General features: G+C 44.7%; 1 protein-coding gene across 2 annotated transcripts in view; it reads right to left on the bottom strand.

The window, feature by feature from the left end:
- The window catches only part of KLHL3 (kelch like family member 3), a 46,560-nt gene that overhangs the window by 22,135 nt on the left and 2,844 nt on the right, over positions 1-21,581 (bottom strand). For both annotated transcript variants that reach the window (XM_054079735.1, XM_054079736.1), the window contains exons 2-4: positions 14,533-14,649; positions 11,481-11,587; positions 6,011-6,132 (exon numbers count right to left, since the gene is read on the bottom strand). In XM_054079735.1, the coding sequence (XP_053935710.1) occupies positions 6,011-6,132; positions 11,481-11,587; positions 14,533-14,649 (346 nt within the window). The remainder of the gene's footprint in view (positions 1-6,010; positions 6,133-11,480; positions 11,588-14,532; positions 14,650-21,581) is intronic.

Genomic DNA, 21,581 nt, shown 5'->3' with positions numbered 1-21,581 from the left:
CGCTAGCACAAAGTCTGTTTCCTTTAGAAATAACAAGAGGAAATGCCCTGCCTAAACATGCAGCAGGACCAAACCACAACCCCATTAATATCCAGGAAAATTACTCACTTGGGTCTGGATTTGGCTCTTCAAATTTGAACTCCAAGCACTGTGAACGATTTACAAAGAGTTGGCTTCTCTACCAGATCAGCCTCCATAGCAAAACCCAATTGTCTTTAGAAACTATGCCAAAATTATCTTCTGTTGGTACCGACATTGACTTCTTTGCTAAATGAATTATGTCCAGAACCTCATCTATGGGGTGAGTGTGTGTGTGTAGATATATTTACAGCTATAACCACCTAGTGCAGCAGCTGTGCTCTTGCTCTGCGGACACTCTACCAGTCTTAGGTTTTATGGAACATTGTCTGTGCAATTAAATACTTTCAGAAAAGTTTGATGTCTCTGAACTAGAAACATATTTCAGCCAAAAGTCGTGTCTGTTGCTGTAAGGTTCATTCAATAGGCAGGGCATTAATGCTGGACTTCAGAGACCGGGGTTTGTTCCCTGCTCTGCCACAGCCTTCCAAGTAACCTTGGCCAAGAGTTAACCTACACCATTCTTCCTCTGCAAAACTGGGAGAGGAGCAATTTCCCCAAGGAAATATGTTAAAGCTTATAAGCTGCTTTGACAACTTATTTGAAGTGGAAGCCAAATAAAGGTAGTGGCTGTAATCCTCAGCAGCACATCCAGAGCCACAGCTGGGACTGCACATCTGTGCAAGAACCTTCCCAGGGGAATCCGTGACCAGAGAAACAAGCAGCTCTTGTGCATGCAAGGCAGGTTAAATAAGTCTGTTTTAACTGAACAGCTCTAAACTGCACAAGTAACAGAGACAAAACAATATTACTGTAATGTGGCTTTTCAGTGTAAGGAAGGTAACTAGGCTGTATCACTCCCCAGCTGCTACCAGGCAGCGCCGAGAGCGAATAACAGTGCTTCTGCTTAGGTAAAATAGCTTGGGCAGAGGCACATATGACAGGATCAGGGAGCCAGGAAACCTCTCCAGGAGAAGGCATGAGAAGAATAAAGGATATAAAGGTGAGAAAGAAGAGGGGAGCGGATGGCAACTTCTCTCTCCTGATCTGCATTCTTCAATGCAGAGAGCATATTCATCGTCTCTTGGTTCAACAATAAGATAAAAATGTGGAGACACATACATCAGACACAGCATAGTCTTCTGGTGCCACATCTACAAGTTTGTCCTCACCTTTCTATTAGGCCAATCCAGTTTATAGGGCCCCCAACCCAACCGCTGTAACACCCCAGAGATGCTAGCCCTGCTGCTGACCCGGTGTCTCCAGCACTCCAGCAGGGCAACGCGAGGCAAGGAGCTTTTGCTCCAGGGAGGATTTCTAACAGCTCCTAAAGTTGAGCTGAAAGACTGTCTCACTCTGGGCTTGCACGTACTGTAACTGAATGAGGGGAAGGGAGACAAACTGACCCTCTCAGCATCCCTTTATCATCTAAACTGCACCTGCCACAAATTCTCTCCTTCCTTTGTTTTGAAGTCCTAAGTGCCTACGGAAAGCTGAGGTGCAGAAGCACACTTCTGAAAAGGAAATGCTATAGCTTCTAGCAAAGCTTTTCTCCTCCTTTCTCAAGCCATTTTTTATTACAATTATTATGTCTGCAAAGCTGACAGTTTCAACATCTATTTCCTCCAGACAGCTGATTTCCAGCCACCTCTTTGCTCTTCTTTCTCTATCAGCCAGATCTCAGACTGGGGTAGCCCACAAGCACACAACACAGGCGGTACACTGTGCTTCATTTGTAAGAATTTCTGTGTGAAATCAGGTTAATCAGGACTTTTCCCAGGGAATCGTTATAACCCTAGAGGTAATTAATTAGGACGATAATTCTTTGGCTACCTGCAAGTAATGAAGTGTCAGTAAGGATGGGTGGGACACGCCAAAGAGGGACTTCATTCACTGTCTACAGCCAGAGGTCCAGGTGTCTTCAAGGGACCACCTAGAGGAACAAAATACCTCCTCCCCAATCTCCTTGTCACTCTGCTTTGCTCAAAGACACCACGTGGAGTTTCTTCTCCATTGCTGGACTTTGCTCCCATCACTCTTCCCCAAGCTGGCAGGTTTGAAATGAGTGTTGGAAAGCAAGCAGCAATGCAGCCAGGCCAGCTGCAAAATCAAGATCAAACTGAAAAATTCAAGGGTGTGATACACTAAACAGCCAGCTCCTCCTTGCAGGTAGGGAACTGCAGGCCCTGTGCTCTCTTCGGCACATGCCTGTGGTTTCCACTGAAGCCAACCAGGGCTGCATATGAGCATCTGTGAACTTCTCCAAGCCATTCACTTCAGTTTTCCTCACTTTTACAAAAACTGTGCATCACAACTTTCTTTCAAATAAATTTACCAAGCCCCATCTTCAAATGAATAAGACTTTGTCATGTGTATGAATCTTTACAGCTAACCTTAATGTGGGGAGCAACAGAAGAGCAACAACAGAAGACAGTGGGTATATAAATCCCAGGATGGATTTTCCTGAGACTACAACATGACTTAAATGAAGACAGAAGTTCTTTCTCTGTTCCATGTCTCCCAAATAAGTGGGAGGTTAAATCCCAAATGTGTGTTCAGAGGCACCACTCGGCACAGAAGCCTCTCTATCATCCGTCACCCCTGAGCCTTCCAACTACGGCATCTATCTTGCCTTGAAATATCATTCTAAAAACTATGTTCCAGCGCATAAAGCAGGACTGCATTTGTCAGGGTGATTCTCACCCACATACCCCCAAGAAGAGAGGATTTGCTACTACATGGGCTCAGTGCTCTCCATCATGGAGCTATGGTGGCCAGAAATTCCCCTTTACCTGCACACTTGGGACAGAGGGGAGCAGAAATTGCACAACCCTCCCCAGTAATTCACTACGTAAATGATGACTGGAACCAACTGCACAGGCTTGGCCCCTCGTACACACATCCTTCCTTACTTAAAAAAAAAACAAAACAAACACTTTGTGCAATGAAATGACAATCAGCTACAAAAATACGTGCTTAGGAAAACAGAGTTTCACTTCCTGAACACCATACCAGGCCTATAAAAGCAAAACAAACAACTTTCTACTAGAAAAGAAACAATAAAAATACTGTATAAAGGTTTATTGTGAAGTTCTGGGAGTCTCTCAGCATTTAAGCACACTTGGGAACACTCATTCCTGCGCTTCTATGTTGCCTTTGCTGCTCATCTTGTTATCATTTCGATTCTACTCTCATTTTACTTTGTTCACTGACAAGAACTTGTCTTTTCATTTATCCACGTTTCGGTAGCATGGCTGCAATTGTTCAGTGAAGGCCATTTAGCAAGCTTTTTTCTTGTAGTTTTTACAATGAATTTACCTGGCGCTTATTCCCAGAAATTGTTCCTTCCAGCTGCTGAGGAAGTCCGAAAAAAAAAAACCTTTAAAAATGCCTCTTTGCCCTGTCAGAAAATCAAGGCTTGTGACATGGCAATAGAGACCTCAGGAGATACCTGCTGGGAAAAGAGAAAGTCATGCTCAAGCAAGACTGAGAAGGAACATCGCTGAAACAACACAGATGGGCACTACTGAGGCATCCTTCCAGCTGGAGGATGTGACAATGCAAGGGATCAAACCTGCTCACTTCTTCCTAAGACTGATAAGGCTAATCCAAACCAGAGACTGCAAGGAGCTTAATATTGTGTTGTTTATGTTGCTTGCCTTCACTGACTGAAGCTTTCCAGTGAATCACAGAACCTTCTTCTTCGTAAACATTTCTTCCAGTGGCTGCAGGTGAATACTAATCTATTTATGGCATTCTGTTCACCCAGGGACAGGATGGAAATATCTCTTTAAACTTTCTATTGGTTTCATCACAAGACAACAATAAATTCCATAGCACATTTTCAACACGGATGTTTTTAACACATAATAAAATTTGAATGTCAGTTAATCTTGCTTTAGAGGAGCTTTATTTTTTAGCTCTCACAAATGAATTTACCTCCAGCCTAAAGAGTTACTCACAGAGTAATTAATAAAATAAACCCTGTAGTAGAAGGACTTGCCTTATTAGATGGGGAAAAAATACTGTGTCCAAACCATATTAAAACTTGCACTTTTTTTTTTAACCTATTGTCTCAGAGATGGGAGCCAAAAAACAGACAGGGCTCTTATTTTAACTCTTTGTAAACCCTAAGACACAGTAAGCAGGATTTAGATATGTTTTCCTAAAAAAGTTAAGCTCAGAAAAGGTAACATCTGGACTTCACAGACCTTCTGGGTAGGTCCATACAGCCAACACAGAGCAGGACAGAGCTGGCTCTCCAGCTTGCTCCAGCTTCTGCAACGCTGCTCATACCCAGGTGGAGCTGTACTCGAGCACTGAAATGCTCTCATGGGAAAACAGCCAGAGCACGTGTACTCACTTCAAACAAGCTTCATTCAATGCAGACTGAGTGGGGACAGCACACCAGATGGTATCCCCAGCTCAGCACATCCCACATGCCGAGTGGGTGCTTCTGGGCCACCTAACAACCAGCAGCATGGAAGGAAAGCACACATTTCGGAAAGCACATGGATATAGTCTTCACATTCCCCACATGAAGAGGGAGCAGCCCAAGAGTGCATAAATGTCATTTTTACTCCAGCAATGGAAGGTCTCAGAGGTCCAAGGAATTCCAGCCCCTAACTATGTATTACTGAAGTAATGTTGCATCTCAGCTCCTTAAGACTTTGATTACAGACTGTTAATTGAGTGTTGGCTACACAGCAGACCACTAACGCAAGCAACGCAGAGCTGGCTTTGAGCCTCAACTTCTTTGCTGAAAGGTCTCCTCACTGCTGGTCCCCATCAGCCTGGCTTACACAGCCTCACCTTAGGGCAACCTATGTCCACACTTCTACCAACGTGACAACTGCCAGAAAGTCAAGTTCATACAAGTATGAGGCAGAAGAGGCAAGCAAAAGCTACCCACAGACTTAGAACAAGAAGAATGGCAAAAAGTGGACAAAACCCTGAGCTATGTCCAAGTTCCTGTGGGAAGAGTGACATGCTACAGGACAGCAAGAACCTGTGTCCTCCTTGAGGGCCTGGAGCACAAAAGCATGTTTCATCCACAGTAAGAACCTAATTTCAAACAGAAACAGTCTGATTTTACCATCTTAATTGGGTCAACATAAAGCACACAGTAGGATTGCCCATCCTTCTCCGGCGTCATGAACCCAGGCTTGTTACCCAGCCCAGCATCCAAGCCACAGAGAGAAAGACAAACTCAAACTGCCACTTGCAAACAAAAACAGAGACCAACCACCAAGCACGTCCACACAGGAGCTCCTAGCATCCCCTCCAGAAATCAGTGGCTAAGTGCACAGCCATTTGCTTACCACAAATACAAGTAGAGCCAAAGAAAAAGCTTTACCAGCAGCCACAGCCACGTGACACAGCAAAACACTCTCTTTCCTGAGCATCCCACTTTATCTGTAGGCTGCCTTTCAATTACTCTTTCCACTTCTAGACAAATATTTACCACAAAGAACTTCAAGACAGAGCGCAAGCAGACAAAAAAAAAGGAAGAATGCCCTCATTTGAGCAATACATTCCACTCAAAGCTCTGCCAAAGAGCTTGAACTACCCAGAACTTAAAAACTAACAGCGAGATTCCTCGGCCATGACCTTAAAACAGCATTTGACTCGCTGCTTGTTTGAGTCCATTCTGACCTTCGACAGACTGACCCACAAGTCAGCACAGCTTCTTGGAAGGCAAGTGCCTACTCTTGTTATGAGAGCTTGACACAAAAGCTAAATGCAACACGACTTAAGCGCAGGGAAAGCAGCTCAGTGCCTGAAGACTAAACAGAGGCGGGAAGTAGCTCTTTTCAAGCTCAATCTTTTACTTTCTGCAGCCTGAAGAGATCACTCACCCTTGAAGGACCTGTGCTTTTGAGTTTCAAGCCTTTTCCACAAGCTGGCGTGGAAGCAGCTGAATCAGGCCTACCTGCACGTTCTCTTCTGTGACCTCGATCTCAGCAGTGTAGATGTAATCAATCAGCTTCCTCAGGGTCTGCCCATCAACGTCTTTTATTTCAATCTTCTTGGCTTTACTTTCAGACATGTCTCCTGAAATTCATTTCAAAAGGACAGTTAGAGTTTGCTTTGCAGGACCTCCTCGCAGGCCCTTGCTCCCCAGAATCCCAGCACGTCCTCCTGGTATCGGAATAGAAGACTGCCCTGGCACTATCTCTGACCATCAAAGGACAGCCAGCATGATTCCCAGTAGCCTCTTAATGCCACCTAAAAAATGTCTTGACATTTGCAGACACTAGAGGAAAACAAAAGAAATCAATAAATGCAACAAGTTATATTTCTTACCAGAAAAAAACCTGCCAAGGTTCATCTATATTCAAACACAGAAGCTAAAAAACCAAACAGTACAGCCCTCAACCATGTCTTATCACAGGCACAGGCTAAAAGAGACTGCGGATAAATCTCAGCAGAACTTTTCTGTTATTATTGTATATATATAAATTATCTATATAGGTAGATGAGTTAAGTTGCAGCAGCTAAGTTAGGGTGCTTCATGGTATAACCTACAACGAAAGCAAGGCAGCATTACCCCCTTCCTTTAGGAAGAACCTGAAACCTGCTGAGGAGAACACACACATGCCTGCAGTTACACACAATGTGCTAAAACTACCCTTTCTTAAACTACGCTGCTGCAACCCATCCACAGTTACACCTTACGCACAGCATCTGTGCAAAAAGATGCATTTCATCTCTCACCTTCCCAGCTCAGAGACAAGGCAGTATGTGGATCCAAACTGTATCTTTTCTCCAAATACACAACTTAGAAATTAAAGAAAAGAAAAAAAAAACCACAAGAAAAAGAAAGAACCAAAATACATCAAACCCACAGAAATAGAGCAATAATTCCCTCTATCAATATAAAAGTAAAATCCATATCTGTGCAGGAACCTATATGTGAACTATAGCTTTATGCCACCTTCCCCATCGCTGTTGTAGTCAATGCTGTGCAGGCGCCTTACGCACAAACTCCATGTGTAACAGGAGCGACAAAAGTGTGCCATGGGGAGGAGGAGAAAGGACTCCCTGGACTCCTTCCAGCATCCACGCATACAGTGACCTCATTCAGGTTTTAATCACCAGAATCTCAAGAAGCCAAAGAAAAGAAAGAACAAACTACCAAGCAGAAAGGAAATAAGTGAAAAAAAACCAAAGCTAAACAAAAGGAGACCATGAAGAAATGTCAATTCTTAAGCCTGAGCATGAATAATGAGTACACTAAGAAATCTGGTGACTCAGTACTGCTGCAGGATTAAGAGGAAAAATAGTTCCTGCAGCCTATGTGAGAAGCAATTACAGCCTACATCTCCATAGAGCGTGCAGCGAGACGTGGCTGGGCACAGTAAGTGCACAGAGTCGGATGTGAAAGGGTCCAAACTTGAGCTAAATCTGGATCCTGGAAACTGAACTTTGCATGCTTCACTTATGCCAACAAGGAGATAAGAAACAGGAGTGGGGTCAGACCATAAGCATTACAAGAGCCAACAACACCTCAAGGAAAAGGTGGACTGAAATAATATTTGCCTCAAATTCAATTTTTGAAATTAAATACTAAAATGTTATTCAGAGAAGCCCATGAATACAAATGTACAAGTATGAAAGGATAGACAACCTACATTTGGGAGGCCTTGAAAGCAGGTTGGACTTTTAATTAACAAAATAAATGTCATCATCTTCACACACTTCCTACCCCCTGAAAACTATCATTTCCAGAGATGACAACGGGACAGTCCTCATCAGCTTACGTGGAGCTGAAGGTGCCTGCGAGGAGCACCCAGCCAAACCCCACCTATGCCTCACAGCAGGCGGAGCCCTGCAGCGCTCACCAGGACCCATGGGGCAGAGACGCCCAGAGGCAGAGATCGATGCAGAAATATCTCAGAGGGACCAATCCGATAACATCATCTGTCTTTGTCGTGTTCATGTGACACAGGCAACAAAAATAAAGGCTGTGTGGGCTTCTACACCCACCAGCAAGCTGTCAGCCCTGCATACTAACAAACTCTGCTGCCTCTGCTCTGATAACAGCCCAGCGCACAATGAGAAAGGGGAGTGCCGTGTGCCGTGCCCCATGGATGGATGGGATCCAACCCCTCCAGCCACGCTGGTGAGACCGAGTGCCTGCCACTTGCCAGAGGGTGTTGCTCCAGATATGTCTCTAATGCTGAGGAGCAAAGAAGCACCAGAAGACACGAGCAAACCACGGCAGGTGCTGGTGCAGATCAGGAGTGGTCAAGGAGCTGTCTTCTCCTCCCAGCACAGACCCAAGGCAAACAGCTGAAGGCAGCCGAAGGGTGGGTCAATTCAAGTATCTCATCCCATATCCTTTCAGACAAAAAGAAGCTTTAAAGCCCACAAAAGCCATGCCCTAAAATGTCTTTCGCAAGTCCGACTGGAGCCTTACCCAATACCTTCATTACACAATAACTCAAAGCACTATTCATCTCTCACACGTGAGGGCTGTGCTGAGAAAGAAGCAAGCTGTTGCAAGGCTGCCCTGCACGAGGCACTGCACAGATCCCATCCCCACACCGCTGCAGGCAGGCAGACAAGGGACAGGGCAGGAGGGAGTGAAGCCAGGTAAAACAGGCAGAGCGGCTCCAAAGAGACCCTGTGGGTTTCAGGAATAGACTTTGCAGACACAAGTACCTCAACAAAGGCAAGCTCTTCATGCATCATGCTCAGCACGCAGCAGTGCTTTCCTCATTCCCCTGTGCTCTGTTGCTTTGTCACAAGATAAACTACAGTCAAAGCTGCAGCAGCTCACTGTGCCTTGTTTACCCAGTGCGGCAGCCTGCCCTGCCTCCTACCTACCGCACCCCAGAGAGACTATGGCTACGGCTTTTGTTGTTTCCTAAGTCAGAGATGGGCTGAAGGAGACTATGGATGAATCTGATAACAAAACCGTAGCCTCTCACGCACGGCATGAGTGCTTTGAAGTGGCACAAGAGGTTTCTGCATTGCTGCTTCCTCCTCCAGCACTTCTGAAGTTCCCCCAGGTATGTCACAGGAGCAGTCCTAGCAGCATCACTGATGAACCCATTATCATTTCTCAAAGTATTGTGTTTTCTTCTAAATGGATGGAAACTACTGCCCCTGATCACCCCCACAGAGTGGTAACAACAAGGACCAGCGATTGTTTGAAATGCTCGAGAAAGCCAGTACAGGAAGGGACACTCAGTTAGCAAGTGCTGGGTCCCATCTCTCCTTCAGCAGCAGAGCACACAAATGGAAGACATACCTGTTTATTTTTGGACTTGCCAAGATAACTTCAGAGAGGAACGCCTAACCAGAGGACACTAGATGGCTTAGGAATGATCCCGATGTCATCACAAGGCCATTTATGAGCCCGAAGCCAGGTCCATCCTATGCCGACAGGGCGTGCAGAGCCAGCCCCAGGTGCAGGTGGATGAGCTATGGGTCTCAGTTTGGTTCCCACTTTACACTGACCATTCCCCACCACATGGCTACTTGGGGTCCCCCCTCCAGCTTGCTGCACACCCCAAAAGTGGCTCTTACAGTGGGCACAAGCTGCTTCCACCCTGTCCATCCTGCACCCGTCGTACAAACACCCATGCAGTGCAGTTGCCCCTGAGCTGCATTGCTGATGTGCAATGCAAAAAAACCAACAAAACAAGCAAAAAAAACAAAAACAAAAAAAAAACCAAACCCAAGCAATGTTCAAGTTGCAATTTTAAAATCACTACAGAGGGTGAACCACCACTCAGCTGGAAGGAGATCACACACTTGGTCTTTGCAAGTGGAAAATCCAGATCTTAGAAATTCGGGACTAGCTGGACTGAAAGTCTAGGGAGAACTGGTCTTTGCCTGACCCACTGCCCCTGGGGACACGTCACGGGGAGGGGACTGGTGGCTGCCAGGGCTGTCACCCAGCCCAGGGAGCTGCTGAGCCAGCCACATGACAGCGGTTAGCTGATTACTGTTTAACTCACAGCATGAGGGATTACACGACCCAGAGAATTCCTGCATGGAAACATGAGCAGCTCCCCACCACCGCCTTCCCACTCAGGTGACCTCTAAGGATCAGACAGTTTTTCCAGTAACTTTTCTTTCTTAAGCTTCTCATCAGGAATAAGTATCACAAGTACTCTCAAGTCCCCTCCAAGGCACTCTGTGCAAACAGTTGTCTCTGAGCGGGGTTTGCTCATCTGCCTCACCACCACAGCCAATTCCTACTTTCATGGGGCGGTGCCAGTGCCCTAGAAAACACAAGTGCTGTCCATCTTAGCTCACCACACTGATAAAACCACCGTGGCAAACCTCACATCTTGTCTCACATTCAGACATCTGTTGACACCTAAGGTTTCCACCCCCCTCCATTACAGAAGGGAAAAAAGTTTCCCAAATGACAAAGTTTTTCCTGAGAAACGCTGTGTTCTGCTTCCGGTAAAGCAAATAAAACGACGTCCAACCCCAAGGCTTTTAAAAGGAACAAGTAACCCCTAGACAGAGGAACACAAAACAGGGGCTAAAACCCCAAACCTCATTTATGCTGAAGCTCAGGGCCAGTAACAACCATTTCCTGAGGCACACAATCATTTTCTTTTCATTTGGTTAAGTGGTTTCTATCCTGGAAAGGAGGGCAGGGAAAAAGAAAGGAGGCTAAGGCGCTCCTGACCAGATTGATTTCACCAGAATGACTAGGGTCACTGGCTGTTTTTTGCTGCCCCACCTGGGCACAGCCTCTGCTTATAGGGACCACAACATCAGAGCAAGAATTTTGTCTTCCTCTTTCCTTCACACCACGGTTGCATCTGCCATTGCCAAAATATACCGGACTACAGCAACGCGCCCTGCAGAAAGGCTGCTAAAACACACTGGGGATTGAGAGAACAACGGCGTTATTTCAGGCAGCAGCATGAAGTGCCACGGGAGATTAAACATTCGTGACTGCAAATCAGCACTGGCAGGGCTGAGCCTTGAAACTACAACTTCTGTGCCAGCAACTTCTTTGATGTGCACCATGAACATTTAGGGCACCGTACACGTGCTTGATGTTAATGATGTGTTTGCATGACCCAAGGTCTTGTTAAAAGGGGGAAAAAACCAACCCAAAAAGCAGTGAGCCAAATCTCATAGTAACCATCCAGTGACTTGTAGGCTACCCATTCAACTCACACCCATACAACCACCCCATACCCATATATCCTGCCTCAAGGAATTAACCAAGGATGACCAGCATCACCCATCAAGCGTAGCAAACTGTAGACCTAACCGTACTATTTCTCTCTCAAGGAAACCTCTTCCTCGCAGGCCATGCCTCCTGCCTGTGCTGCAGCTCCTGCGGAGACACAGCCAGAAGTCTCTGCATTTGCAATAGCCCATTCAACTCCAGTGAGGTTGTCTGGTGTCAAGAAAAGTACCTGTAAACATCGCACAAAAATAAGGGCTGCAGGCAGCAAGGACCACGCGGTGGGCTTCCATCTCCACAGTTTCGGCCACAATCACCACATCACAGAGGAGCCGCTTGCTGCAAAAAAAAACCACCAGAAAAGACAATGATCACTTCGGAACTTCTGGTCAGGCAAAAAGCTACATTAGCATAGCCTGAAAAAGCAGCAGAAGACCCACCATTACAGACAAGGCACCTGAGTTTCAATCAAATCCCAGTGGAACATCCCTTAATCCTTCAGCTACCAGCTCCTACCAGCGTTTGCCTACAAAGCAAAGCCTGAATCCTCCTGATGCTGCAGCTCTGCTGTGGTTCTGGTTTGCCCAATCCCCTCCGAAAAATCTGGGAGTCAGACAAGGCATACATGCTCCCAAAGAACGGGTGGGTAAGAGGCTCTTATCACCTCTCAAACAAGTAGGGTTTGGAGAAGGCACAGAAGAGCTTAAGAGTTTGGGTGCCACCTGTAGCCAGACTCTAGCAGATCTGCAAGATAAGAAATGGCCGTGCAAGGGATCACCAGCAGTGCTTTCATTCTCCACAGGGGAAAGGTAGTGTGGAAAAAATGAAGTTGTTTCTGTATTTCCTTTCATGTTTGGCCTTATAGAACATACCAAAACATCTGTCACTGACCAGCACAGAGGCTGCCCCAGGTATCTCCCAGTGAGATGTCAATCACTGGAGTTTATCCATGAGCCTGAGGAGTTCCTTTACCACACAAATTAGCCTGGGATTAAGAGTCACTGGGATAAAGCACAGGATTCCAAACAGAAACCAAAGAACTTCTGAGCTCCTTTACTGACTCATTGTACAGCTTTGGAAAAGTCACTTCATTAACTCGTGACCTTTTCCACCAGCCCCACGTATGTCTTTTGAGGATTCATTAGTTAATGTTTGCACAGGGCTTCAGAGATACAGACAGCTGGAAGTGCTCAGCTTCCCAATAAGTTGGTTTAAGATGTTTGAGGATACAAATGCAAAATAAGGGTGTTCTTTTCAAATGTCAGGCCTGAAAAAGGATCGTGATCTGCAAATCTAGGCATCACCTTCTCTTCAGAAATGCTTATCACCACACTTGCACTTTGTCTTTAGGAAACTGCATATCAAATAAACACACACAGAGCTTCTCTAAAGGGCTAAGTATGTCTCCTCGTCTCCACAGACTGGAATACATAAACAAAACGTGTGAAATGGAGGGTTATAGCTGGAAAACAGGAAGACAGAAGAAATTGGTAGTCTGTGTTCTACATTCACCTCACTTTGGAAGGGATGATGGTAACAAGGGAAGCTCTGTAACAGCATCTTAATGGAGGCTTCCTCATTTCCTTCAGCTTATGTAAAAGGCATTCCATTCAATTCCTCTTTGAACTACAGTTATCTAAAGCACCACTCATGAAATTAATTTCATCTACTTTTGAAAGCTAAAAATTCCAAGTGAGCAACACGTAGGTTAAAGGCTTAGCAAGATTTTTCTAGACCCCTGGTATGAGGTTTCTGGATGCATTAGAATGGAGGCACTATTATTCAAGGTAGTTATTAACACTGATTGTTGACAGCATAAGGGATTGCAAGCTCAACACACATACAACAGACTTGGGAACTTTATATTCCAGAACAGCAACAGGGGCTGACAAAAAGGAGCACCCAGAAGAAGAAAATATCAAACAGGTGCTTAAGGACAGCTTTCAGTCTTCTGTTTTATCACTGCAGTATTGCACAGCTATCTACAGGCACTAAGAAATATTCTCAGTCTCCAGCTATTCCCACTATGCTGCAACTAACAAAGGAATAATAGTGGCACAATAGATTCCTGAATTTAGCTGCACAAACATCTACTTTCAGATCCTAGACTTTCAACACAAAGAAAGGACTAGAGGGATGCCAACAAAAAAAAAAAAGAAGACAAGCCTATTCTACTTCAGGTACTTGTTACAAGGGAAAAATATTCCCATTTGCTGTTCCTATGCAACTGAGAACCACTGTCAGACATCTGTGGCAGGTGACATTTCTAATCCTTCTCCACAAGGGAGAACATGTATATTGGGAAGCTATTTAATCCACAGAATAGAGGTGGCTGTTACAGCATTTCTTGAGTACTTGGAGTATGCAGGAAGAGTGAAGAGGTGTTATCGGCTTTTGTCACACCATCTGGATAGCGAGGGAGTGCATACATTCATGTGTGCTACACATTTACATCCCATAGGATTTATTTTAAAAAATTGGTTTCCAAGTCTCTAACTGAATGGTAAAGGACTCGAATGAACTAGTCTGAGAGACACTTACTGAGCTTCTATCTGGTTCGTGGCATAACAACAACCAAGTACAAACTTGTGTTTAACCACTGTCACGACCGTGCTGATGTGATGACAGAGGTTCTTGAAGACTATTTGCTGATATTTTTTTCAGTCCCCAGCCTCCCTGTATCCAAGCAACTGTGTAGAGATCAAGGTGTTCTCTTTAAACCAATATCAGGATTTTTAAATTTGGAAGTATAGAGCTGACATTCTTCCCGAGTTGTTGCTTTCTTTCATCCCCTACTTTGGCATGCTAAGCCCAGACTGAGCGACGCTGCTAGTTAAAGGGAATAAGAACAGTACCTTAATAATATTTGATCTCTAATTATGTGTAGGTGGTCGTAATGTATGTAATGTTCTATTATTGGTTTTCAGACCATTAGCTCAGTTAAGAACATAGTTTACAGCTGATATTGCTGTAAGTAATGGAAAAGACCAAATGAATTATCATCTATAAATTAAGGCTGTTGCTCAGATAATGTTTTTGAGCCATAGCTGGCTTCCTTCTGCTGGGAAGACAGAGAGGTCTGAGATTGGGAAGAGCAACCCACTCCAAAAGGGCTATATTTTAGCTGTCTTTTCCTTATTTATTAATACCCTATATCTGGCCATTAGCTGTGACAAAGACGGCACTTCATTTTATTTTTTTCCTAAGATCCCTCAAAGCCTTTCTGTTCTGCTCAGCACATTTCTGCTAGACCAGAGAGGACGCCCATTAAGTGAAAAGAGTACCTCCGTAATTCATTCATGACCTTGAATGCCTTTCTCATGTGAGAGGGGTTGACCGTCACTGTGCGCTGGTCCTTTTCATCTTCAGCTGCCTCAGAGGATCGGGAACTCTGCTTAATGCTAAAAACAAGGACAAAAAAAGGAGAATAAAGGTTGATTCAATGCTTCTTTTAAAAAAGAAGTGTCATAAAACTGCAGCCCAGAGTATCTCCATGCATGGAGTTACTTGCATGTTTGTTATTCAGCTCAGGTTCACCATATGAAGAGCATCACAAAATGCAGCTACTTCTACATGTTGAAAGCCAACCCAGCCCACGTCTCAGTCAATAGGGAAGAAAAGGAAAAGTGCCAAACACTTGAGGACAAAGCCCATCCTTACAAGTTTCAGGCCACGAAAGCAGTGTAAGCTGAAATTCAAGCCAGAACATAATTGCCTCACTGAACAGAAATAGACTTCAGCACAGGGAACTACAAGAGTACCATGGATACTTGAACATCCATACAGACAAAGGGGAGTTTAGTCTTCAATGTTCCATCTGAAAAACGCAGCACACAATACATGACTTGTATCTTCTCCCACAGAGTCAAGTAGAAAAGGACTACTAAAACTCCATGCACAGCTTTACAGATGTAACATCTCATTTCCATTTTTTAATTAGGTTTATTTAGTGCCACTGAAATGTATAGAAAGAATTATTAAAACACACTTTCCTACACTCAGTTATGTGCTGTGTTTAACCAGGCCAACAGGTGCCTAAGGCACATACGTGTCCTCATTACTTTGTTGGGAGCATTGGCTCTTTATATAGATTGACATCAGGTCAATATATCTACTCCGAGATCTGAAAGTGTATGAAATCACTCGGAGCTAAAGGTTTCCACCTATGAACAAAGCAGCACTAAGAGCCTGTTCTGCTTACTCCCACGGCTCGAGCCTCAAACCTGTCAGCAGGCAAAGATAAACAAGACAAGTTGAGCAAGATTGTCCATGTCAAAAGCCAAACCCAAGCAAACAGCAGACCACGAGAGTTAACCCCATTGCCACCACGTGCCAGGGTGGAGACCTTCTCAGAGTTTTCCTTCCAATGGACAGTCTCCCACAGCTTCATGTTTGCCCGTCCTCCTCCCTACCACCTTTCTCAGTTGGGCTTGTATCATGATAAGAAAAGGCTGAATCAGATTAAACTAATGGTCTAGGCAGCTCAGCATCCTGCCTCTACCAGTGAACAGAAGATGATGGCTGAAGACGAGTACAAAGCCAGGGAAGTGTGGAGGGAACAGCATGGCCAATCTCTGCTAAGGTGTGTATGGATGCACATATATACCCATACACGCTGTGTCTTTTCCTTTAAAAAAAAACACTATTATTCACCGTTTACAGCTGCTTGACATTGCAAAGCCCTTGCTTAACATCACACCCTCCCTGTCACCTGCTCCTGTCTGGAGCCCAGGACATCCCGAAGACCACAGGAAGCTCTTTGCCCCCACATCTGTCCTCAGTTGGTTGCATTATCCTCCTTCTAGAAACAAGATGCTGAATAGCAGCCAAGCTGCACGCAGCTCAAATACACGCCTGCATACTGAGCAGCCTCTAGCTTTGTGCCTGAGACAAAGGTTAATGCTCAAAACCAGCCAAGTCCAATTCCTTCACTCTGCTAAGCAAGTGAAATATTTTCAGCCAGAAGTGAAGCCGCAAGGCTGAGCGCAACATCACTCGGCAAACATCCCAGCTGAGGGAGAAAACTTCCCAGACTGTGTTACAGCCATTATCCAATTAGCTTAGGATGGCTGAGCTAAAAGAAATCAGAAAGAAGAATAAGTCTTGTTAAATGTTCACTATTCAAAGGACTGATACCCGGCAACAATACAGCCAGCTTTTCTGTCCCCAAAGAAAGCTGAACTCATTCTGTGCAACACGTACCACCAGCAGCATTCATGGGCACAGAGCAGTGGTGGCACTCAGCTCTTCCCCAAGCCTACACATCCCAGCGAGGGAATCTCCTGGCTCCAGAGCCACAGCCAAATTCAGCTAAACCTCAGTGTTTTATCTATCAAAAGCCCTGTATGAAATCTTCGGCCAAGTGAAGTTTGGCCACAGCTTTAAACATCCCAGCATAAATCCTTGCTTTTTAAACAGCTCAACCTGCCCTTATGGTAAGCCAGAGCCAAGGAGTGAAAAACGAGGCTCTGGGAGCACAAGTGACTTTACAGAGCTTTCAGTTTTGAAAGCCAAAATGCTTACAGGAAGTAAACAAAAACAAAACATAAAAGAAAGAAAAAGAAAATAAAGAAAGTGAAACCGAAAGGCAATAGCAGGGACAGCTGTACTCATTGCTGCTGGGGTGGGACAGCATGACCATCGTGGGACACTGCAGTGGTCATTGTCACAGACCTTGAGGGGTCCAAATTCAAGTGATGCACACAAAAATCACAGGGCTTCTTTAACAAGAAAAATCACACTGCTGAGATTTATTAGTGCTCTAGCACCGGAGCCCAAAGATTCACTAGATTCAAACTTTTCTGCTGGCAAAAGATACAGCTCAAAGGACACAGCAAGTTTCATTGAACACCAGAGTAAATGTCAGCTCAACAAGCCTCCATAAAGCCTCAGCTCCGCCAACATTTGTCTGTGCATTTTAAAAGCAAAAACCTGCTTCAGTTTCTGAAAAAGATCAATCAATTCTTCCAAAAAAGCACGAAATATCGCTTTTTTAAAAAGCATCCCAAAAGACATCCTCAGCTTTATTAGCAGGGGTGGGTTTCACATTATGCCAAAGGCTTCTCTTAACAAAATACTGCAGACTGTCTGGTTAAAAGATTGTTTCAAAAAGACCAAGATATGCTATTCAAAGTTTTTCCAAATGACTCATAAAAAAACACATTTGAAAAAATAATGGCCAAAAGCCTTTAACTCATCTTTGAGACTGACTCAGTTTCCACAGAACTGTGTTTTGGTAATGGACGAAGAACGGTTATCTGGGAGAAAGACTTCACACCCCCATGCACGCGCTCCCAGAGATCGCTGACACATTTACAAAGTAAAAAGGCAAGAACTTAAACGCTGCAAGCAAATGCAACCCACCACAAAGCAAAAGCTACTCCTCAAGAGACCAAAACAGTGCACTGCACAGCCCTTTTCTGAATTTTTTTTTCCCAATGACACTAACAATCATTACACTTATTAGACTGTTATTATATTAGTGGAATAAAGGAGGAACAGGGTCTCCTCATCAAAGGTCCTGGCGGAGACCACCAAGAGATGCAGGAGCCCCTGCACTCCATGACCTCAGAGACTTCCCCTCCAGCACCTTCACGTTTGCGTAGCTGATGTCCTACCAGACCAGCGGGGCTCGCAAGCCACCTGCCAGGAGCAATTTGTTCCATCCCTGGGCTACCCGAGGCCATGCACCAAATGGACAAGTGATTTAATTTCCCTGGGACAGACGAACATGCTTGTTAGGGACACAGCAGGATTCTCCTAAAATGAGCAAAGAGGCTCTTTTTTTCACAGACTCATAGAATCACAGAATCACTAGGTTAGAAAAGACCTCTTAGATCATCAAGTCCAACCAATCCTCTCCTTCACTAAACCATGTCCTTGAGTACCTTCAGAGAGGGCCACCTCCTTTCAACAGTGTCCCCAAGGAGAAAAAATGAGCCCTGATTTCAGAGTCCCCAATTAAGCCAATGAAGCTAATCACAGCCCCACTTACACCATGTTCCTCCTCTCCAAGACCCACTGGCACGGCTTGGCTCAAGCAACCCACGGGCTCGCAGCAGAGCTCCCACCTGAGCACAGCCACATACCAACCAACAGAAAGGTATTTTAAAAACCCCATAACCCGCAGCTCTGCTGCATGCATGTATCGACTATAAAGTTGGGTTGCCTTAGTTACCAGCAGTAATTACAGATGACTTTGTAGATTATTTTAAAGAATAAAAGCCTTCCTTAGAGCTAAACTGTCCCCTGGCAAGATTATTGCAGTGCAGAGAGCTAGTAAACCCCAGGAACAAAAATCCCAGGAACAAAACCGATTCTACCACTGCCTTTACTGAAGCCAGGAGTTCACCCTAAAGGAGGGACAGATCTCAAATATGCTCTCCTTTGGAGCAGAGAAGGATGAGCTTCTGCTTAAATTTCTGGAGAACAGCCACCAAGCTCCACTCCCAGCCCACAGGATGACTCCACAACAGTTTCGCTCCACCAGGCTCCCACACTGGAGAGATGATGGGACTCCAGACAGAATCATAGAATGGTTTGGGTTGAAAAGGACCTTCAAGACCATCCAGTTCCACACCCCTGCCACAGGCAGGGACACCTCCCACCACACCAGGCTGCTCAAAGCCCCATCCAACCTGGCCTTGAACACCTCCAGGGATGGGGCAGCCAGTGTCTGGGCCAGTGTCTCACCACCCTCGTTGTGAAGAACTTCTTCTAATACCTAATCTAAATCTTCCCCCTTCCAATTTAAAGCCATTCCCCCTCATCCTATCACTACATGACCTTGTACAAAGTCCCTCCCCAGCTTTCTTGTACAGCCCATATCCAGCCCAGCCCCATCCTTCTGGGCAGTGCTGGGGGGTCTCTGGGAGCTGCTCTCATCTACCTGCTGCACAGGCTGAGATCAGCTCTCCTGGGTTGTCCCATAATGTTGCAAAGCTTCGGCTCCCCCAGCGCTGGCCAAGGAGTCACCAGGGGTCAGCAACCTGCCTCCATACACTTATAAATTTTCAAAGCCTATGCATCTTGTTTGTGGAACATGGTACAGTCATCACTACCAACGTTAATCCTCAGTTTGAGAGGTTTGACATAGCTCTGATTTAAAAATTTGATAGATGACCAACAGCAGGTACTAGTGTACAAAACCAAAATGCCTCAACTAAGATAAATGGAGACTTAAATATTAGTCTTAGCAAAATGAAAAATAATTTCACCTTAACCTGCATCGTTCTTTGTTTAGAATCAATGGCCAAAATTATGGCACAAATACATTATGCCCAACACTTTCTTCCTCAAGTAAGGCAGACATGGTAAGAAAAAGACGTCAGTGTAATGGCGTATTTATAAAAATCTCAATTTCTGAATTTGTCTTTAGTTATATATAAAGATAAATAAATGTGACTGAAGGAATTCAGATCTTTAGATGGATTTTGAGAGAAACATGTTATCATTAAAACACATGGGAGGTAGCATAATAGAAAGGATTTTTTTTTTCAGTAGCAACATTATTTTCTTATTTTGTTGATTTGTTTGAGTGCCTACAATAACATGGAGACATTAGCTTAGAAAAACACACAACCAGTATACAACAGATCCCCAAAAGAATATTCATATCAAAGGAGACCTCAGGGGAAAAGCCGACTTCAGGAACTACTGAGAGAAAAAGTCTTTGCTGACAGTAATGGAAACAACACAAAATAACACAAATATGACAACACCAAATAACACAAGAATGACAATACTATTAGCTTTCAAGGGCAAATACTCTGTTTCTCAAACAAATGCTACAAAGAGACTATCCCCACTCAAAGATAAAATTACAGGCATTTTAAATCTTTAACCAAAAAGAATAACATTCCAGAGGCTTTTTTCCTATTCAAACTCAAACACATCTTGCAAATTCAGAACCAGAATACCATGCCTGATCACACAGCCTTACATAATTTCTCCATGAAATGCAAGTCCCTATCAGCACAGCAAAAGAAAATCAGGATTCTGAAATAATTTATCACCAAATGTGACTGTTTCAGGTTAAATCCCCCTTGCCCCTGGCTGCTTCTGCCCATATGCAATGACATGGGCACTTGATACCACCAAACAACTGGGATGCACGAGTTATCAGGATATTTGAGTCCATGCAGGCTTGGGACGAGTCAGAGGTGAGGAGAACACCAATAGCACGCTCCTCACTGATTACAAAAATGGAAAAAGCAATAACATTAAAAAAAAAAAACCAACGGGGACTTCTGCTGTCATTAAAGTCAGAGAGTGTAAAATTTGAGGCCTGATCTGCATGACACAGATCTGAGTTGAAACGCAGGGCAAAAGTACAAAAACCAGGGACAGAACCAGCCCACGGTGCTTGCCCACCAAGGTCATTTGTCAACACCCCCTTCCAGGACTTGCTCAGAGCAGCCAAAGCAGCCCCAGTGCAGTCCTACATGATGTGCCCTTTTGAACCAGAAAGGGGGGGAACATTTCCAGCTTTCTTTGCCAAGAGTCAAACCTTACATCGCTACTGTCCACAACCAGTTCAGGACTGCCTTCTTCTTCCCAAAAAACTAGAAGTACACGCAGCCATTTGGGTACTCATTCCTCACTTCCACAGGCTGATAACATGCTGATGGGGACAGTCCTTCATGCCCTAAAAATCAGCTGGTCTGGAAAAACAGGATGAAGCAAAACAGTCCAGGTATTTTCCCGGTGACTTTTTACCACTGTATCCCCAGCAAAAGGCCTCCTGTCAAAAATGAGACCACTGCTGGCAACCACAAAAAAAAGATAATAAGTAATACGCCAAGGATGATCCCAGCCTGGGGTATCAAAACAGCTCCACTCCACTTCCCCAAACACTGGCTTCATTTTTCTTTATATATAAAGAAAAAAGGAAGGGGAGTCCATTCCATGGGCTAGCATCTGGCACGATAATCTAGAATTTCAAGGCACTTTAATTAATATCTGGATTAATATCTAGAGGAGGCCATTCACACCCTTACAGGAAACAGAATCCCCACAATGGAATTTGAGGAGATGTGGCAGGCTGAAAGTTTGGTTTTCCACATTCAATACAACAACAATCACAACCCTCCAGTCGCACAGAGGCAGAAAGCCACCCTTAAGAGCCTGGAGAGCAATTTCCACAGGCTGCTGCGAGTGTTTTCCCTCAACAGAGGGAACATTTCCAGAATTTGGGGGTTGACTCCAGCTTCATTTTCCAATGTATCACATTTAAACAAAACTCGTGTCAAGCCCTAACAATCAGTACTACCAGCAGGTCAAAGCCCCTCTCTGTTCCCCTACTCCCTGCAAGGTCACCAGCACAAAAGGAAGC

This window comes from Cuculus canorus, chromosome 14 (genome assembly GCF_017976375.1).
Source record: "Cuculus canorus isolate bCucCan1 chromosome 14, bCucCan1.pri, whole genome shotgun sequence".
Taxonomy (NCBI): domain Eukaryota; kingdom Metazoa; phylum Chordata; class Aves; order Cuculiformes; family Cuculidae; genus Cuculus; species Cuculus canorus.
Note: the sequence above shows the minus strand (reverse complement) of the source record. Positions and strands in the feature narration are given on the sequence as shown.